The sequence below is a fragment of the Gopherus evgoodei genome, chromosome 11, assembly GCF_007399415.2.
Source record: "Gopherus evgoodei ecotype Sinaloan lineage chromosome 11, rGopEvg1_v1.p, whole genome shotgun sequence".
In the NCBI taxonomy this organism is placed as follows: domain Eukaryota; kingdom Metazoa; phylum Chordata; order Testudines; family Testudinidae; genus Gopherus; species Gopherus evgoodei.
In genome coordinates this window covers 39,860,838-39,880,398 of record NC_044332.1, presented here as the reverse complement: position 1 = coordinate 39,880,398, position 19,561 = coordinate 39,860,838, and the positions used below count along the sequence as shown (strand labels likewise).

General features: G+C 38.9%; 1 protein-coding gene across 5 annotated transcripts in view; it reads left to right on the top strand.

The window, feature by feature from the left end:
• RAPGEF4 (Rap guanine nucleotide exchange factor 4) overlaps nt 1-19,561 on the top strand; it is a 227,608-nt gene that overhangs the window by 192,845 nt on the left and 15,202 nt on the right. For all 5 annotated transcript variants that reach the window (XM_030580527.1, XM_030580526.1, XM_030580525.1 and 2 more), the window contains 8 exons: nt 218-368; nt 1,457-1,545; nt 2,085-2,115; nt 2,361-2,439; nt 10,852-10,998; nt 11,723-11,820; nt 15,093-15,218; nt 15,657-15,835. In XM_030580527.1, the coding sequence (XP_030436387.1) occupies nt 218-368; nt 1,457-1,545; nt 2,085-2,115; nt 2,361-2,439; nt 10,852-10,998; nt 11,723-11,820; nt 15,093-15,218; nt 15,657-15,835 (900 nt within the window). The remainder of the gene's footprint in view (nt 1-217; nt 369-1,456; nt 1,546-2,084; nt 2,116-2,360; nt 2,440-10,851; nt 10,999-11,722; nt 11,821-15,092; nt 15,219-15,656; nt 15,836-19,561) is intronic.

Sequence of the window (19,561 nt, the reverse complement as noted above, 5' to 3'; positions counted from 1 at the left end):
TTAGAAAATGCCCTCTATTGTTTCATGAACGGTGTAACTGAAAGGCTTCATTATACCTTTATAATATGGTAAGAAACAAAAAAGGTGTGTAAATCTGACCCTCTAACCTCACTGATAATGAAATTCCTGCTGGAAAGCCCCTGAAAGGAGTAATTTCCTCAGTTCTTACTGTATTGGACATCTTAACTCGTAAATATTTTCCTTGACACCTTGGCACTTACCATGCCCAGCCTTCCCAAGGTTCAGAGCAGGAGAAAATGGATTATGCACTTAATAATAAAAGGCGAGTCATCCGACTGGTTCTACAGTGGGCTGCTTTGTATGGAGATCTACTACAAGAGGATGAAGCAGCAATGGCCTTTCTGGAGGTACAGTGGGATTGCTATTGTATCATTATACTGAAGAGCAGCTACCAAAGAGGATTTGCATAAATCCACTTCACAGCCTTTAGAATTCTGTTAATAAGAATGTAGATGCCATAGATAATTTTAAAGTGCAATGTTCTGTTTGTGTTTTCTTTCTCAGTTTTGGCTGCAGAGTACACACGTGATTGGTTTTTATTTTAATGCACAACAATTACAGAGCCAGCAGGTACAAATCCTTTGCTGTGTGGGTATTTGTACGATGCTCTGTCGCACAGTGAAGGGGGCTCTGACGACAGCAGAACCATTGTAGTTCTACTGTGCAGGGGTGAGAGGCAAGATTTCACCAAGGCAGAATAGACCCTCTGCATGCTACAAACCCTTTCATGCAGATTGTTTGTTTGAACCTTGTTGGGATGTGCCAGGGAGGGGCTAGAGGATCTGTCACTGTGTGAAGCCAAAGACCACTCCATCCCCAACTGAGGCTGTCCTGCAGCCACTCTGGCTGCTGTAGCCTGGAGTCCTTGCCCCCAAGGTTCCTGCAGATCTTCCATACACGCAGTCCAGCTACAACATTTGACCCATAACAATGTCAATTGTTATGAAGATTGTAAACTCTTTGGGGGCAGGTACCATGCCTTTGTATTTGCTTTGTGGTACATTTGGGGTGTCATATAAGGAATAACAACAACAACAATAGTGAGATTGCTCCTTTAAAACAAAATGACCTAACTGTAAGAGTGTTTCACTGCATTATGTATAAAATTATAAGAAGTGTGGAGTATGGGCTTTGGCAGGGCCGTGCTTAATTAGAAGAAGCACATTCACATCTGTCTCACATTTTTACTGTCATGCTTCCATCTTGTATGTGCAGTTTTAATTTAAATCCACTGGAGTTACACAAACAGAAGGGATACAGGAATAGGCCCAGAATTTGAGTGTTGTGGGCATCTTATTGTTCCCCTATTCACTAAGCTGGGTCTTACTCTTAGTAATCAGTAAACTGGCATATGTAAATTCACTAATCCTTTATCCTTTTAGGTACAACTCATCTATTGTTTTATTATTGAAAGACTGTTCTGTATCATTTACAGGAATTTTATGTATCTGTATCAGATGATGCAAGAATTATTACAGCACTAAAAGAGCAACTCTCAGAGCTAGAAAAGACTGTAAAACAAATGTAAGGTCTTTACTTTTTTGGTTCATTTTACAACTAAATACCCAGTGAAAAATGTCTATCTTAGAGCTGGCTGGAAAGTGTTCCCCAAATCCATGGGAAGCTTTCAAGATGGCTGCTCTAACAGAAAAATTCTTCCATGCATGCATGTTCAGACAAGCATATGTGACACTTTTTCTCTATATGAACATTCTTGCAAATACCAAATTCACTCATAAACGTTCACAGACAGAATATGAAAGGAATTGTAAATTCCACTGAAGCAAAGAGATCAGACTAGGTGATCCAATGGTTCCATCTGGCCTTAAAGTCTATGAAGCTATGAACAAAATTGCAAATTAATATTTGTGTACAATTTTTGCAATATTTGCCCAATCCTAGTTTAGACTATGATAATCTTCCTTTATTTTCTTAGTATATAACATGTATGAATACCTAGATACAATAGTTTGGAGAGTGGTCAATGTCTAAACTGATATATTGCAGGAAATATCTTCCAAAATATATTTAATGATACAGTATGCTTTTTCTGCTTTCTATAGTTCAGAGGAAACTAAGGCGCCACAAAAGAAGGTAAATGGACTTTGTCTGGCAATCTTCTAAAACAAAGGCTTTGCTTTAAGACTTACAGACTTTCCTTTTGAGTAACATACAATTTATTAGAACAACACATATTGAAATATTTTCAAGAATTGCACTGCAAATGTATTTGTTTTACTTTTTCACCTGCATCTTTGATATAGTATGTCTGGTTATATCTACTCCACATTTCTTCTTGCATTTATGATTATGGGATTTTGTTTGTTTGTTTCTGGCAGCACAAAGTACTTTTGCAGCAGTTTAACACAACTGATGACAGAGCTCAAAAACGCCAGCCAATCAGGGGGAGTGATGAAAGTAAGTATATGCATACAGGGGTTTGCGGCACTCTGTTTTCTGAAGTTTGTAATAAATTTGTCACTTCTGGGGCAGAGATCAAAATAAACATAAGTATTCCCAATTTATAAATCTGGGCCAAAAACATGTTTGCATTTCCTTGCTTAACGTGGTGCTTAGTCACTGATTTTAATATAACTTCCTCAGAGGAAAAAATACACTTCCTCAGACCCTTTAAAATTAATAAGCAAAGCAGTTTGAAAAACAGCACTAGCAAGATGTAGGTGTGTAGTACATGTGCAATGAGTGATCTGTAATACACATGACACTGAGGCCCTTCCTCCCCACTAGTTACACACGGGTGTAACTCTGTAGATTTAATTGGAGTTACATTGTCATAAAATGTGTGTAAATAGAATGGAGAGTCAGGCTCTGGATCTCTTGCCTATGACAGAAAGGTCTATTCAATAGAAGCCTTTGTTTGCTCGTATGAACCATTTTGTCTTTAGTTTGACTCCCATGCAGAGTTGAAAATAAAATTTACATCAGTGCCTCAGACTGAGACTTTCAGCTCTACTCACTTTTCAGACTTTCTTTTTATTTTGGACTGAAGAAGCTCCTCTGTGTGGAGGCAGATTGGAGACCTGGCTCTGTGATTTATCCATTGTAACCAAAGATATTTTAAAAATCCCATAAATCCTAGCACCTTTTCCCAACTGTTAGTCAACATTTCAAACAGGTGTTAAAAATTTATCTTCACAATAAAAGCTGCCCCAACTTCGAACCCAGCATTGTTCTATCAGTCAAGGGACACTTAGGATAACTGTATGAACAATAGTAGTAAAAATATAGCCAAATACAAGGTTGTACACCTAGGATCAAAAAATGGATTTATAGAATAGGAGACTGTGCCCTGGAAAGCAGTGATCTGAAAAGAATGTCATTGTTGGTAAGTAAATGAATGTGAGCTCCCAGTGTGAAGCTACAGCAAAAAGGGCTACCATGATCCTTAGCTGTATAAAGTGAAGAATATTAAGGAAGTGGCATTATATCTGTATATGGCATTAGTGAGACCACCACTGGAATGTTGTACCCAGTTCTGGTATCCAAACTTTAGAATGAATGCTGAAAAGCTGAGGAGGGCTCAGAGAAGACCTAGAAGAGTAACTCATGGTCTGGAAACCAGGCCTTACAGTGAGAAACTTAAGTGTTCAATCTATTTAGTTTATGGAAGAGAGGTTTAAGAGGTGACTTGATGATGGTCTATTAGTACCTAAACAAGGAGTGGTTAACTGATATTAGAGGACTATTTAATCTATCAGACAGAAACATAGCAAGATCCAATGGCTGGAATTTGAAGTCAGCAATATTCAGACTGGAAATGAGATACAAGTTTTTAGCAGTGTGGATAATTACCTATTGACACAGGATATGGTCAATTCTCCATCAATTGGAGTCTTTAAATAAAACTGGATTAAAAATGTGTTCTAGCCCATCAATTGACTGGATTTGCTGTAGGAATTACCAAGAGAAATTCTGTAGCTTGTCTCATGCAGGAGGTCAGGCTATATGATCATAATGGTCCCTTCTGGCCTTAAAATCCATGCATTTATGAGTAATGACATTTATAATTATGAATGCTGCGGTTAGAGTAATCAGATCTCATGGCTGAAGGTGTTTGCTGATGGCCACAGAGAACACTAAGGAATTCCCCCCGCCCATGTCCGGCACTGCCAGTTGGCCAGGTGCATTATTGATAGAAGGGAGTTGCCTTCCTGGAAATAGGAATGGGCGCTGCAGGTACCAGGATCATGTACCTGATCTCATTTATCTGTGTTCCCTCCTCACTGAAGTCAATAGAGCAGGGGTCCCCAGCGTGGTGCCCATGGGTGCCATGGCACCCACGGGGGCATCTAAATGCGCCCGCATCCTGGCCAGCGGTCGAGCATCTGCCGAAATGCCACCGAAATTCACAATAAGGAGATACTAGGCTCCTCGGTGCAACTTAGAACAATTTACAGCCTGAACTAAGTTGCACCAGCTGCTTATGGCCCTAAGTGCCATTACAGCAACTAAGGAGCAGAAGAGCTTAGAGACACCTTGGCCATGCCGCCTTTCCTCAGCCGTGCTTCAGGCACTTGTCTCCTGATTGTATGCATAGGAGCCTGCAGAGCAGTGCTGCGCCAGCTGAAGGCCCTGTCCTCTGGAAGCTGGTTAAGCTGGCTTTAGGGCACTTTGCCCTGGGACAGTGGACCATGACTGCCGTACTGCTGTCTAGCTCTGGGTTTCTGACTTTTTCACTTCTAAAACTATATTAGCATGTAAAAGCAGCAAAGAATCCTGTGGCACCTTATAGACTAACAGACATTTTGGAGCATGAGCTTTCGTGGGTGAATACCCACTTCCTCAGATGCATGTAATGGAAATATCCAGGGGCAGGTATATATATGTGTGCTAGCAAGCAAGCTAGAGATAACGAGGTCAGTTCAATCAGGGAGGATGAGGCCCTGTTCTAGCAGTTGAGGTGTGAAAACCAAGAGAGGAGAAACTGGTTCTGTAATTGGCAAGCCATTCACAGTCTTTGTTCAATCCTGAGCTGATGGTGTCAAATTTGCAGATGAACTGAAGCTCAGCAGTTTCTCTTTGAAGTCTGGTCCTGAAGTTTTTTTGCTGCAGGATGGCCACCTTAAGGTCTGCTATAGTGTGGCCAGGGAGGTTGAAGTGCTCTCCTACAGGTTTTTGTATATTGCCATTCTTAGTGTCTGATTTGTGTCCATTTATCCTTTTCCGTAGAGACTGTCAGGTTGGCCGATGTACATAGCAGAGGGGCATTGCTGGCATATGATGGCGTATATTACATTGGTGGATGTGCAGGTGAATGAACCAGTGATGGTGTGGCTGATCTGGTTAGGTCCTGTGATGGTGTCGCTGGTGTAGATATGTGGGCAGAGTTGGCATCGAGGTTTGTTGCATGGATTGGTTCCTGAGCAAGAGTTATTATGGTGTGGTGTGCAGTTACTGGTGAGAATATGTTTCAGGTTGGCAGGTTGTCTGTGGGCAAGGATTGGCCTGCCACCCAAGGCCTGTGAAAGTGTGGGATCATTGTCCAGGATGGGTTGTAGATCCTTGATGATGCGTTGGAGGGGTTTTAGCTGGGGGCTGTGTGTGATGGCCAGTGGAGTCCTGTTGGTTTCTCTCTTGGGTTTGTCTTGCAGTAGGAGGCTTCTGGGTACACGTCTGGCTCTGTTGATCTGTTTCCTTATTTCCTCGTGCGGGTATTGTAGTTTTGAGAATGCTTGGTGGAGATTTTGTAGGTGTTGGTCTCTGTCTGAGGGGTTAGAGCAGATGCGGTTGTACCTCAGTGCTTGGCTGTAGACAATGGATCGTGTGATGTGCCCGGGATGGAAGCTGGAGGCATGAAGGTAGGCATAGCGGTCGTTGGGTTTTCGATATAGGGTGGTGTTAATGTGACCATCACTTATTTGCACCGTGGTGTCAAGAAAGTGGACCTCCCGTGTAGATTGGTCCAGGCTGAGGTTGATGGTGGGGTGGAAGCATGGTCTCCCTCTTCTTTTGTCCTCCTTTAGATCTGCACGTCGTTGAGCAAATACCAGCTACCTCTCCCATTCTGGCATGGAAAATCACAATAAGGAGATACTAGGCTCCTCAAATTTTGGTGGGATCAAGTTCTCACCCCCAAAATTGAAAAGCGGGGACCTCATTCTGTCTTTCTACCAGCTAACTCCTCACCTCACTCTTCCCTCACATTAGCCTCTTTCACACTTCCTCCAGTTTTGAATCATTTTTTTTAATTAGGTCAAGACACAGTTTAAATAGTGCCGTACCCAATACTATTTTCTTTCTTAACAGTTTCTCCAACCTGTGATAGGGACAGCATTTCCAGCAAGTGAGCAGGTCACTGAGGCAGGGACAGTAAGAACATCAGGCAAGAAGCAGGGTTCCCAGGCATCTTTTTTAGTGTATTGGTCTGTGCTCTCTGAAGAAAATAGTGTCCTGCATCACTGTATATCTCTGTGTCTCTCTCTCTTCCCTCCACCCCAACAACACACTGTCAATACAGTCACTCTTACCCTTACCACTATTCATCTCCCATTTACCTATGCAGACACCAACTCATTCACCGTCCCCCTCCTACACCATCATGACCAGAAAGGGCCCTAATAGCATCCTGAATTATTAAGGTTTCTGTCCCTTATGCATGATGAAAATCTTGATACATTTAATTGGAAAACATGTTGGTCTGATATGATTTATTGCCCATCCTAGGCAAGAGTGCCACTTGTGGAAATTTCTAGCTCTCTGTAGATTGCAAATCTCATGTTGATTCACGGAAAGTACTTTGTAAATTACACATACCATGCCATATTTTAAGAACTAAGCAATGTAGGAGGTACAAACTTCTAAAGAACTTTATCTTTAAGACCTATACATGCATATTGTGACGACATCTTGGGTTTTACTCTGGTTGTTAATATACTAGTCCATCTTCTGAGAAAGCTGACAGCGTACAGGAAGCCAGAGCAAGAATTATTTCTAAAAATGAGTTGCAATAGATCTAAACACAGCACATCTTCTATAATTTAATTCATCTCCAACTCTTTAACATTTGAGAGAGAACATCCAGTTCAATACTCCAGCAGTGGATAAGGTACTTGAACATGAAGAGCAATCTTGCACTGGCGTCTGGAAAGATCTGATTACTCATAGATATTTTCCATCTCTGATGTCTTGTATTCCGTGTCCACTCCGTCCTTCAGAAAAATCTGAAGGCTTACTGTAAAGCCTGCTGAAATCAATGGACAGATTTGCACTGACTTCAGTGGGCTCTGGATCAGGCATGCCTTTTTTTTTTTTTTCTATTTCTCAAATCTCGTCTTGAATCTTTTTTCTCCATTTTAGCTGACAGTCAACATTAAATTCTACTTGCCTTTCTTTTTTCCATTGCTGCATCCTTCCGCCCTCCTTCCCCCTTCTACTAGTTTGCTAAGATATTTACTTTCATCTCTATTGCTTTCACTTGTCTTCTCCCTTGTTCCTTTTGTTCTACTTTACCTCTGCATGTCATTTTATATAGTATGTTGCTGTATCCAACTCCTGTATTATCTTTCTGTTCCACCTCTCATAGCAAAGTGTTTTACGATGCTAGGTGTGGAGGATGCTATATGTAAAATGGATAGTATTTTATAGAGCCAGGACTCCAGGTGTGTCCTGCTGATAGAGCAAGCATCATATTTTGATGAAATCGATATTTTAGAAAATTAATTGGTATTGTATTAAAAAAAATCCTGACAACTACAGAAACCCATTGGCTCTGGCCTCTGTGGACTCCATTAAAGTAGCATTGCTAAAAAATACAGCACTAGTCCATATTATCTCATTCTGGGAATCTCCACCAGACTGGAAGAGGGACAGTGTCTGTTCTCTTTGACCCTCCTCAGACCAATCCCTGCCCTCCCCCTAGCATGGAGCCAGATCTGTGGAGTAGGATTAGTGGGAGTCCATTCCACATGTGGAGGCAGCTGGTCACTCTCTTCTTCTGTATGAATAGGAGAAGAGTCATGCATGGAAGGGGCCCTCCATGTGGGGATCTGTGAGTGGAAGCAACCAAGACATTTTGTATCCACAGGCTTTGTGCTGATGAACCAGTATCACATGTGGAACAGTCTGTACAAGTGTTCATCTGATATTTGTATTTCATACCTCCATAGGACTCTAGGGGCATCTCGCCATGGATGTACATCACATATTCAGAGAGCCATAATTTGGGTCTCTCCCCTTTGGATTTACATATAGTCATAGAATGTAAAGCCAGAAGGGACTACCAGAACATCTAGTCTGACTTCCTGTATATCACAGACCACTACCTACCACCCAGCCACCAACAGCCGCCATAAGGCCACACAGATATTGCTTCTATGGAGGAAGCTCATCACATTCTATAGGGTTATATAGCAATTGAGCCCAAGGCTGTACATTTCTCATTGATAGGACAGGCACCAAAGTGAACATAAGCTATTTGGCTTGGTTTGGCAGTTGGGCTAAAGGAGTTCTTTGCTTGCTTCCTCTTTTGGCTTGAATTTATGCAACTTCTGTCCTGCTCTTTGCTGGCTGATGTAACATCATTGCAGTCTCTGCAACAATATGACCTTGTATTTCCTATTATTTTATGGGGCAATTCTTACTATACTGTATTTTTATAGTGCTGTCAATTAATTGCAGTTAACTCACGCGATTAACTCAAAAATATGAATCACAATTAAAAAAATGAATTGCAATTAATCACAGTGTTAAATAATAGAATACAAATTGAAATATATTAAATATTTTTGGATGTTTTTCTACATTTTCAAATATATTGATTTCAATTACAACACAGAATACAAAGTGTACAGTGCTCACTTTATATTATTATTTTTGTTGACAAATATTTCCACTGTAAAAATCATAAACAAAAGAAATAGTATTTTTCAGTTCACCTCACACAAGTACTGTAGTGAAATCTCTTTATTGTGAAAGTGCAATTTACAAATATAGATTTTTTTGTTACATAACTGCACTCAAAAACAAAATAATGTAAAACTTTAGAGCCTACAAGTTCACTCAGTCCTACTTCTTATTCAGTCAATGGCTAAGACAAACAAGTTTGTTTACATTTACAGGAGATAATGCTTCCTGCTTCTTATTTACAATGTCACCTGAAAGTGAGAACAGGTATTCGCGTGGCAATTTTGTAGCCAGCATTGCAAGGTATTTACATGCCAGATATGCTAAACATTCATATGCACCTTTCTTCTTCTGCCATCATTCCAGAGGACATGCTTCCAGGCTTATGATGCTCGTTAAAAAATAATGTGTTAATCAAATTTGTGACTGAACTCCTTGGGGGAGAATTGTATGTCTCCTGCTCTGTTTTATCCACATTCTGCCATATATTTCATGTTATAGCAGTCTTGGATGATGACCCAGCACATGTTCATTTTAAGAACACCTTCACTGAAGATTTGACAAAATGCAAAGAAGGTACCAATGTGAGATTTCTAAAGATAACTACAGCACTCAACCCAAGGTTTAAGAATCTGAAGTGCCTTCCAAAATCTGAGAGGGACATGGTGTGGAGCATGTTTTCAGAAGCCTTAAAAGAGCAGCACTCTGATGGGGAAACTACAGAACTCGAACCACCAAAAAAGAAAGTCAGCCCTCTTCTGGTGGCATCTGACTCAGATGATGAAAATGAACATGTGTTGGTCCACACTACTTTGGATTGTTATCGAGCAAAACCCGTCATCGGCATGGATGCATGTCCTCTGGAATGGTGGTTGAATCATGGAGGGACATATGAATCTTTAGCGCATCTGGCATGTAAATAACTTAGCGATGCTGGCTACAACAGTGCCACACAAATGCCTGTTCTCAATTTCCAGTGACATTGTAAACAAGAAGCAAGCATTATCTCCTGCAAATGTAAACAAACTTGTTTGAGCAGTTGGCTGAACAAGAAGTAGCACAGAGTGGACTCAGAGGCACTAAAGTTTTCCATTGTTTTATTATTTAATTAAGTTATTTTTTGTACATAATCCTATATTGGTAAGTTCAGCTTTCATGATAAAGAGATTGCATTACAGTACTTGTATTAGGTGAATTGAAAAATACTATTTCTTTTGTTTTTTACATTGCAAATATTTGTAATAAAAATAGATATAAAGTGAGAACTGTACACTTTGTGTTCTGTGTTGTAACTGAAATTTGAAAATGTAGAAAATGTCCAAAAATATTTAAACAAATGATATTCTATTATTGTTTAACAGCACGATTAAGCATGATTAATTTTTTTAATTGCTTCAAAGCCCCGGTTTTTTACAGTTGTATGTTTGTTGCAAGGCCATTTCCTCTCATTTTCCGAAACATTCTTGATTTCTCAATAATATATTTAAATATAAAAAAGAGGGGCTAGAACAAATGCAATGCAGCTTAAATTAAGCTTTGATTGTGATCATGAATCTCTTATCAAATCTAGTTTTGTAAATATGTAAATTTTATATTGTACGTAGAGCATTTATAGCCAATTTTTCTTAAGTTTTGAAAAAAGAAAAATCAATTACTAAATATTTGACTATCCAGTGGCCTGAAACTTAAGGAAATATCAAGTGCTACTGCCTTTTATGAATAATATGGTAACATTGGAGTTTCTGATATCGTATAATTTTCTAGAAGTTCCTGCAAATCAGTTATTGAAATTAGTCAAACTTTAAAACATGTAGCAATCTTGGAGCTACAGTATCAAATAAACTTGTGGCAACCTGCTAGTGTTTGTTATATCTGTGAGCAATTGGTTATTGAAGTACAGCAAATAGTTTGCACAGTAAACTGTATTCGGTTATGTAGAGTATTCACAATGCACTCTTTTGTCTTTAGTTCTGTTTAAGGTATACTGTATAGATCACACCTACACTACTATCCGCGTGCCGGTGGTGGCCTCTGTTAAGGAAGTGATCAGCGCGGTAGCAGATAAACTGGGTTCTGGAGAAGGCTTGATCATAGTAAAGATGAGTTCAGGAGGAGGTATGGTTTTTGAATGATCTTTAATGCTTCTCATTTAAAATGCACAAAACCAATGCTAGTTTGGTAAAGGCTATTCCAGTACATTTTAATATATGTTCAACTAATATGAAATTTCTTTCTTAGGAGCAAATCCTGTCCCACTTTTTTGCACTTGCAGCATTTTTTTGTTTCAAAAGTGGGTGACAGGGAGCCTTCTTAGCATACCCGGGGAGAGAATGATTCATAAATCAATTTATAAGCTCTTCGTTACCTGTGATCTGCACTCCGTTTTTTAGGACTGCCATGATGAGGGCTCAGGCTGAGTACAATTGCCTGAGAGTTTGGTGAACTGCACTTACTTACTGACTTTCAAGTCAGTTTTGGAATACGAACAGCTATCTAATCTCTCCCTGCTCAAGAGAATGGTGATCTAATTATTGTTGGGTTTTGGGGCTGTGGTAGTTTCTAAAGGTTGCTATGCATGATCCCTGACTCTTGATTTCAGTCTGAGGGTTAGGATTCCATGTCCCAGATCGATGGGAGTTTCATTTGAGCTTTGCTTTTTTATATATTGAGGTAACTTTTCTTCAGTAAGTGGGTTCTTACAGTCATCTACCTTATATCTAAGGCATTCACTATACTCATTGAAGTAATGCACATATCTACTAATTTGTTGTTGTTGTTAGTACACTGCTGTTAATTCCACATGCATTTAACAGGCAATTGTATGATTTCATTTTTACAGAAAAGGTTGTGCTCAAACCTAATGAAGTTTCAGCATTTACGACTCTCAGTGTTAATGGACGTCTGTTCGCTTGCCCACGAGACCAATTTGATTCCCTGGTATGTATGTATACTGTTCTCAGCATTGCAAATCAGAGAGCTTCTTTGGAACCTAACTTTCCAGATACAGTAAAAGCTTTGTTATCTGGCATGATGAAGAATGGGGGGTGCCAGTTAGTCAAAAATTCCAGCTAACTAAGAGTTATACTTAACAATGGAATACCAATTTTCAAAGAATTAGAATACAATAAAATGAATAAAGTATAAAATAGTATACAGGTACTCACCAATCCAGTAGTAGTACTGCACTGCAGAGTGCTTGGTTTCTTGAAGCACTTAGGTGTTTACAGGTAAAGTTTTCTATACTTTAGGTTATCTTATAACACTACACATCACTATGTGCAGCGTATGGCGTACAGCTACATCACTAAAAATACACTGAACACTAAAACTAAACTGAACATAATTTAATCTTTCTTTGATTCAGAAGACACTTCAGGATCTTTCAGTGCCTCAGGATCATCATTATCAATACAAATTACCGTTGTAGATGTAGAAGGGGTAGGAGATTGGGCTGAATCTGTAATGACCCTATGACACATCCTGGAAGCTGCTTTTTTGAATAAATCCCTGATATCAGCTTGCTTACTTGTGTTCTGCCTCTTTTCCATAAAAGTAGAGTGCAGAATGTTCAATTGCATAACTTCCTGGGCAGTATACTAGTCCCAGTTACTAGACTGAAGATTTGTATTGGGAGATAGCAGAAATGCCAGTTGATAGAGTTTTCTGTTTGATCAAGTGCTGGATAACACAGCTTTCACTGTACTTTGAACACTAGTAGTTCAAAAGTTTCTTGCCCCATTCTGCCTTTTGAATGTCTTAGCTCATCTGAGAGATTCAGAGTGAAAATTTTGTCACCGTGCTCTGGGAAGAGCGCCCTTATTTAAAAAAAAAAAAAAAAAAAAGAGTAATAATATCATTTCTTAAACTAGGGCAAAAATTGTTCTCTTATCCACACAGCAAATTTTGACTCCAATATTCTAAATGGAATTGAGTATGTAGGCAGAGGAAAATATTATAACCCAGATCTGTGGTGCAGATCTGATTATAGAATTATCTTCTCCCCACCCCCCGGTCCCTGTTTGTATAAGGGGAGTTAGATGTTATCAATTGAAGTATTATACAGACTTGATTCATGCAGTAAGTGCTTTAAAACCATTTCTGCCTGACCCCTCCCCCAAATACCATGACAAAATCACAGAAAATATTCTAAGTAGAAAGTCTGGATTTCCTTAAGTAAAATTGTTCATAAGAGCTTATTCATACAGTAGCTTTAACAATGTCCATGGGGCCTGCTTTTATGGAGCTTGATTTTTACTGTACTTTTTGTTCCTTTTACTTCATTAAAAACAACTGTCATTGCTAAGCCATGTCAGCATAAACTCTATTACTCCAAACCTCCTGTATGCTTTTAACAAGTTACTTAGCATGTATGCCTTCTTTCTTTTATAGGTATTGCAAAATCTGAGTTTTGCCTATTTTAGATTTTAGAAATTTAGTTGTAAATTTTCAGTCCTTGGCTACCTTTTCCATCTTTGCTATCTCCAGTTAGCATGGACTGAATATGTCAAATACACTTTATTGTACCGTTCAAATGTGACAAAGTCCCAGTCCTGTGATGTTGTGACAGTTCTCAGCTCCTGTTGGCTTCAGGAGGAATAGAGGGCATTAAGCATCTTATAGTTGCTTCTCAGCTCTCCGTAAAAGAAGTCCACACATTGACTGTTCTTGCAGTATTCTGAAGAATGGTGTTAACAACTAGCAGAATCCTTCAAAATGAAACACCTTTTACCATTTAAGAATGCGCTTTCTAATTTGTGAATTTGTTGATGTTTTGCTTGACAAGCCCCTTGTGAAAATAAGGAGGTATTCTGAAATGGATAAATTTGAAATATCTTGTGTGTCTAAGTCTAAATGTTTCTTCTCCAGCATTGGAAAATATAATTAGGGCCAGCTGCTTGTAATGATAACACAGAAATGTGTTGTGATAATCTCTGAATAGGAACAAAAATCTATTTCATTTTGTGCAAAAGTCACTCTTTCCTGAAGGTAACAATAAAAAGCTAGGCTTGTAGAGCCATAATGTCAGTAGTTTATTGCAAATTATTTTGGATCAGTTTGACGTGATTGTATCAATATGTTGTTTGTGATGCAAGTTTATCACAGAGAACAAAAAGTAGCAACTCTAGCAGAAATAAATTTACTATTTACTTATGTATTACTTAGGGGCCGGCTGGTATATTAATCCAGAGAGCTCTGTTTATTTTTAAATTTTTGCAGCCATAATTTCTTTTGTAAGTGCAGAATAATGTAGTAATCATAACTTTCTTGTTTGAAAATATAGTCTGTTGAAATATGACACCTGATCTTGCAGCCCTGGTTCAGGTTGGATTCAGGATGGGATCTGGTCTGTTGACAGCACATTTTTCTATCATAATCTGCAACATATTAGATTATGGTCATTAAAAATTAAAGACAGCATGGAGGAATTTGTGGAGAAAATTGTAAGTGAACTACACTGTCCTCTCCTGGAAGCAAAAGCAATTTAAAATGTAGGTTCACATAAAACACTGTTTAAGAAGTCCCAGGATGTGTTTACAGGGTGCATGTGAACTTTCAACAGGTATATTGTTAGGCAACCGAATAATTTTTGTATGGATGGTTTAGTGTGTTTGACCCTAAAATATACAGTGGATGACTCCAAATATGGAATCATCCCAGACTACATTTTAAATAGATTTAGTTTAAGAATTGTGTTTTGTGCAAAACTGCAGCTCACATCTTTTATTAGATTATATGAAAATCCATTTAAAATTAATACCTTAATAACTGAAAGGAATGTATTCTTTGAACACATAAAACTCCCAATAACACAACTGGGAGTTATACAATTACAAATGTCAGATAATGATCCGAAGACTGGAATATATGCAATGTATACTGAAAGAGAAAGTATGAGATACACTTATTAGATTGTTACAGCTTTCTAAATTATAATAAAGGAAATAATTCACATCACTAAAATCTGTTTGTTGCAAAAACATTAGGTTTGTATGTTGTGGTTCGGATCCGTGTGCACGTAGAAATGGGAATTGATAAAAGCGGCTTTATTGCTACCTGTAGTTGAAAGCAAACTCCAGCTATACTATTTGAAACCCCTTCAGAATTTGGTGACATAGGAAAAAAAAAATCAGGAGTTCTTCAGAGGACTAAGAATTGGTTGTGCAAATTAGCATTTTGAAATACTCTTGTATCATTATTCTTATTGACAGACACCCCTTCCAGAACAAGAAGGCCCATCGACTGGAACTGTGGGAACTTTTGAACTCATGAGCTCCAAAGACTTAGCATACCAGATGACAATTTATGATTGGGAGCTCTTCAACTGTGTGCATGAGGTATGGGGAATCTAAATAGTATCTTAGTATTTATTATTAAACATTTAGCTCTTCAGTGTAGATACCCATACTGTTTGCCAGATTTTCTCTGAGTTTAACTTGTAGAACCTTGAAACTATTAAATACTATTCCAGCCACAGCAAAAATATAAAGTATATAAAAGAAACATCACCTAATAGTGCATTCTATATTGAATTACTTTGATATGTCTCATTGAGGGTATTAAACTGTTACTACATAGTCTATATTTATGCTTTTAGTGGTTGTCTACTGAATTTGCAATGCAAGCTGAATCCTTGTCAGCTGTATCATGCACACATTTACTGCACAGCAAGTTTCAAGCTTGAATAATTTAGAAACCTAATAGTGACTTCTCACTCCTCTCAACCGCTCCCAAAAAGAAACATCTGAAAACCAACTCTGTTTTTTCTCTCCTAGCTGGAGCTGATTTACCACACATTTGGAAGGCACAATTTTAAAAAGATCACAGCAAATTTGGACCTTTTTTTGAGAAGATTTAATGAAATCCAGTTCTGGGTGGTCACAGAGATTTGTCTGTGCTCCCAACTCAGCAAGCGTGTTCAGCTGTTAAAGAAATTCATTAAGATAGCAGCCCAGTGAGTATACACTAGTATATACAGGCAAAGGCTGAAATACATGTCAAGTTTTTAATATATTTGTTGTTTGTAATTTTTACAGAGAATCAAACTGAGCTGAAAAAGCCTACTTAGTCTTGCCCATCCCTGTTAACGTAGGATTGTTCCCTGTTACTGTTTGTCTTCCCCTTTTCTGTTCACCTCCTCTATTTACCCTTGCTCCCGGCATTCTTAGAGCCCAGTCTTGCAACCACCTACATGAGTAATTTATTGAGTTCAATGAGACCAATCCCTTATGTTACATGCAGGAGGTCATTTACATTCTTCTGGGGTAGAAGTCTCTCAAGCAGAGTGAAAGCAGAGCAGGAGAGGAGCAAGGTGAAAGTGTAGAGCAGCTCCTGTTAGCCTCACTCTGGTATTTTTTCAGACACCCAAAATGTTATTGTCTCTCTCTTTCCAGCTACTAAGCTTAAAGATGGATAGCAGCAGGACACATGGGAAACAACAGTCCTTCACAATTAAAGCTTATTATAACATTCTGTAATACTCCAGCTGAGTGATACATTTTGGATGACTCATTACAAAAACTAAGTATTTGCATATTTTGCTGGAAAATTGCAAATTATCCTAGTTTTGCCTCCCAAAAAGTATGGCTCAGTAAAAACAGATAAGTTTGTGAGTAAAAACAGACAATTGACCCCAAAAATAGGCATTGCTGATCTCTTACTTGTTTGTTAATATCTCATTATTTAAAATAAATTTAATATTACTTGGAACCTTCAATTTGTGCTTTTAGGGCCTGATTCCTCACCACTGAATTCAGTAGGAATGTTCTGTTGACTTCAAAGGGAGCAGGGCCACAACTACCCTATGTAACCAGAGTTCCTAGCACTGTTACTCTGTTCTTCCCTCCTCCCAATCCCTGCTATTGTTTGTTACACCCACCTGTTGCTTCTAAACTCTTCAAGGGAAGAACTGCGTCTTTCTATGTGTTTGCACAATGCCTTGGATGATGGACCCAGATCTTGACTGGGCCGCTGGGTACTATTATAATACAAATAAGTAATTTATACTTAAAACTTTTTTTTTATTTTAATGGGTTTTTTTTGCCTTTTAGAAAACAACCCCCCCACTTTTAAAAGTGTCATAGGGGAATGAGGGAGGAAAGGATTGCCACAAAATAAACTCTGAATTCTGCTCTAGAAATCATAATTTTTCATATTCCAAACCCATGCCCACATACATATCCTACACAAGCATAAGCATTACCAGTTCTGCTGCATAGAGGGCCTGATATTGCAAGGTACTGAGTTCCTTCTGGAAATTGCTGAGTGCTCTCAATGTTCACTAAAGGTAGTGGAAGTTTAAGGCACCCAACACCTATAAGGTGCACTCAGCACCTCACAGGATCAGACTCATAGTAAGATAAATAGAACATACTCCTGTCCAGTAGTCTCTAAAAACAGCCATTCCGTTATCTGCTTCTTTACAGGGAACTAGTAAACCAGAAAGCAGATTTGACATATTCTGTCCAGTAGAGGGCAGTAGGATACATACACACAAATGAATAAGGTTTATTCCTCAAATCAGTAGTGTGAAATGGGAAAATGCATAAATGCAAGTAAACGAAGATACTAAGGTAAATTTAATAAGCCTTTAAAATCAAGCATCTTCAAAATAACAGTTAAACTTCACCTGAAGAAAAAACAGGGAAAATAATCAATCATAAAGTTCCCCAGACCCATTAGATTTCCCAGTGTCACAGGGTTAACTTGTGCTGTTTAGATCAGCTTAATGACCTGTTTACTTCCATGTTTCTGGTCTCACTACAGTTCTAAAAATAAATGGCTAAACGTGACCTGCTCTGCTGAGACCTCTGTGTCTCCTAAAGGCAGGGAGTGCTGAAGCACAAGAATTTCCTAAATAAAAACTGAGCTGGCAGATTTATTTTCAGTGGCTACAAGAGAACTTTAAAAATTATGGGGCTCTTTCTTACCATATAAATTGTTGCCATGGTAACAGGTGCTACAGAACATATTGAAACAAATACAATGTGCTGAAGAGTTAGAACAAAAAGAGCGAAGGGATTGGGTTAAAAAAAGGTAGGCCCCGGCCTTGAAGTAATATCTCTGGCTAAATTTGCACATGAAGAGCCTTGATAAACCAGTAACTGAATGAGAGTATAATCCTTCCTGGGAGCGGAGGAAGGTGCACTAGACTCATTAGGGAGGGCACTCAGTTCAGTACAGCACTGTTACTCTTCCAGGGTAGCTGGTGGTGAAATTGTGTGGCTCTGCAGCTTTCCTGGCATACTGATATTCAGAGATAATGGCTGCTGAGCACCTTGTTTCCATACTGTGACTGAGGGGTCCCCGCTTTTCCAGTAGGCATGCTCTCTCTGCCCCGAAATGCACCCTTATTAGTGCTCACGTCCCTAAGGGAAGTTTCATAACCAGATGTGGACTCATTGTGCTGAGCCTGATGTACTTTCAGCTTACTGTGCAATGGTTGCCCCTGCCACTTGCTGGGTAAAAGTGGGCAGCTCACAAGGTTCACAAACTCGGCGTCTCTACATACACATTATTTAAAAGAACCTCTTTATGTGTATACACAAAAGATATTCACTCACTCTTCTATGCCTCCTCTCTCTCATCTCGACACACACTAGTTCACACACAGTCATTAAAAATCTCTCTCCATATGCACACCCACAAAACATTCCCTTATTTCAGACAAAGGATAGTTGTAAATTGCAAGTTGCAGCTTCCTTAAATAAGCCCATACTATGCTTGAACACTAGTATTTTAATAGTTATTATTTCTACAGAACCCAGATTTATGCTTTGTGTCTCCCAGAACAAGTAAAGACATGTTACCATCCTCAAAGCAACATGTGAGGGAAATAATTTTGGCAGCAACATTAGAAGGTTGGAGGGTAGTAAGGTTGTTAACAAGAAGACCCGAGAGAAGAAGAGGTCACAGTAGTCAGTAGACGATTAGGTTGTGGACAAACAATTTGACCATCAGGGAAAAAAAAGAAAAAGATATGTTTTTTGAAATGTTGTGAAGGAAAAGCTACAGGATATGGCTATGGCTTGGAGGTGAGGAGAAACAGAGCGAAGTTAATCCCCAATGCTACAAGCCTGGGTGACAGGATTATGGTAACAGTGTTCACTGGTTTAGTATAGGGAGGAGAGAGCGTTTTCGGAGGAGAGACTATGAGCTCACTCTTGGTCATGCTGAGTTTAAGGTAAAGATCAGCCATACAAGATGAGATATCTGAGAAGATAAAATATTAAAGATTGAACTTCTGTAAGTAGTGCTGAAGTAGAGAATTATATTTGAGAATCAGTTTGAATCTCTTGCTTTTATAGTTTCCTTAATATCTTGCCACCCAACCTTTGCAAAAGAAGCATAGGCCTAAAGATTTCTGCTTTGGGCAATTATAGTAACAAACATAGCAAATCATTTGCAAAGATGTGGCATATCAGATATTCTGTAACATGCAGTTATATCCTTCAGTCTCTCCTGAGCACTAATGAAGAAGCACTGAAACACAGCCATCTCTGGGCATCTGCCTCTTGAATCTGGAGTAAGACTCTTCTGGGGTGTAGACAACCTGCCAGACCGCCAAGTTCTGCAGCAATGGGAGTGTAAACCATGCTTCTCCTACTGTTTTTAGCATTCCTTGGGCCTTAACTTAGTCTCATGTCAAGAGATGCCCCATAGTGCACTGGTAGGAGGGAAA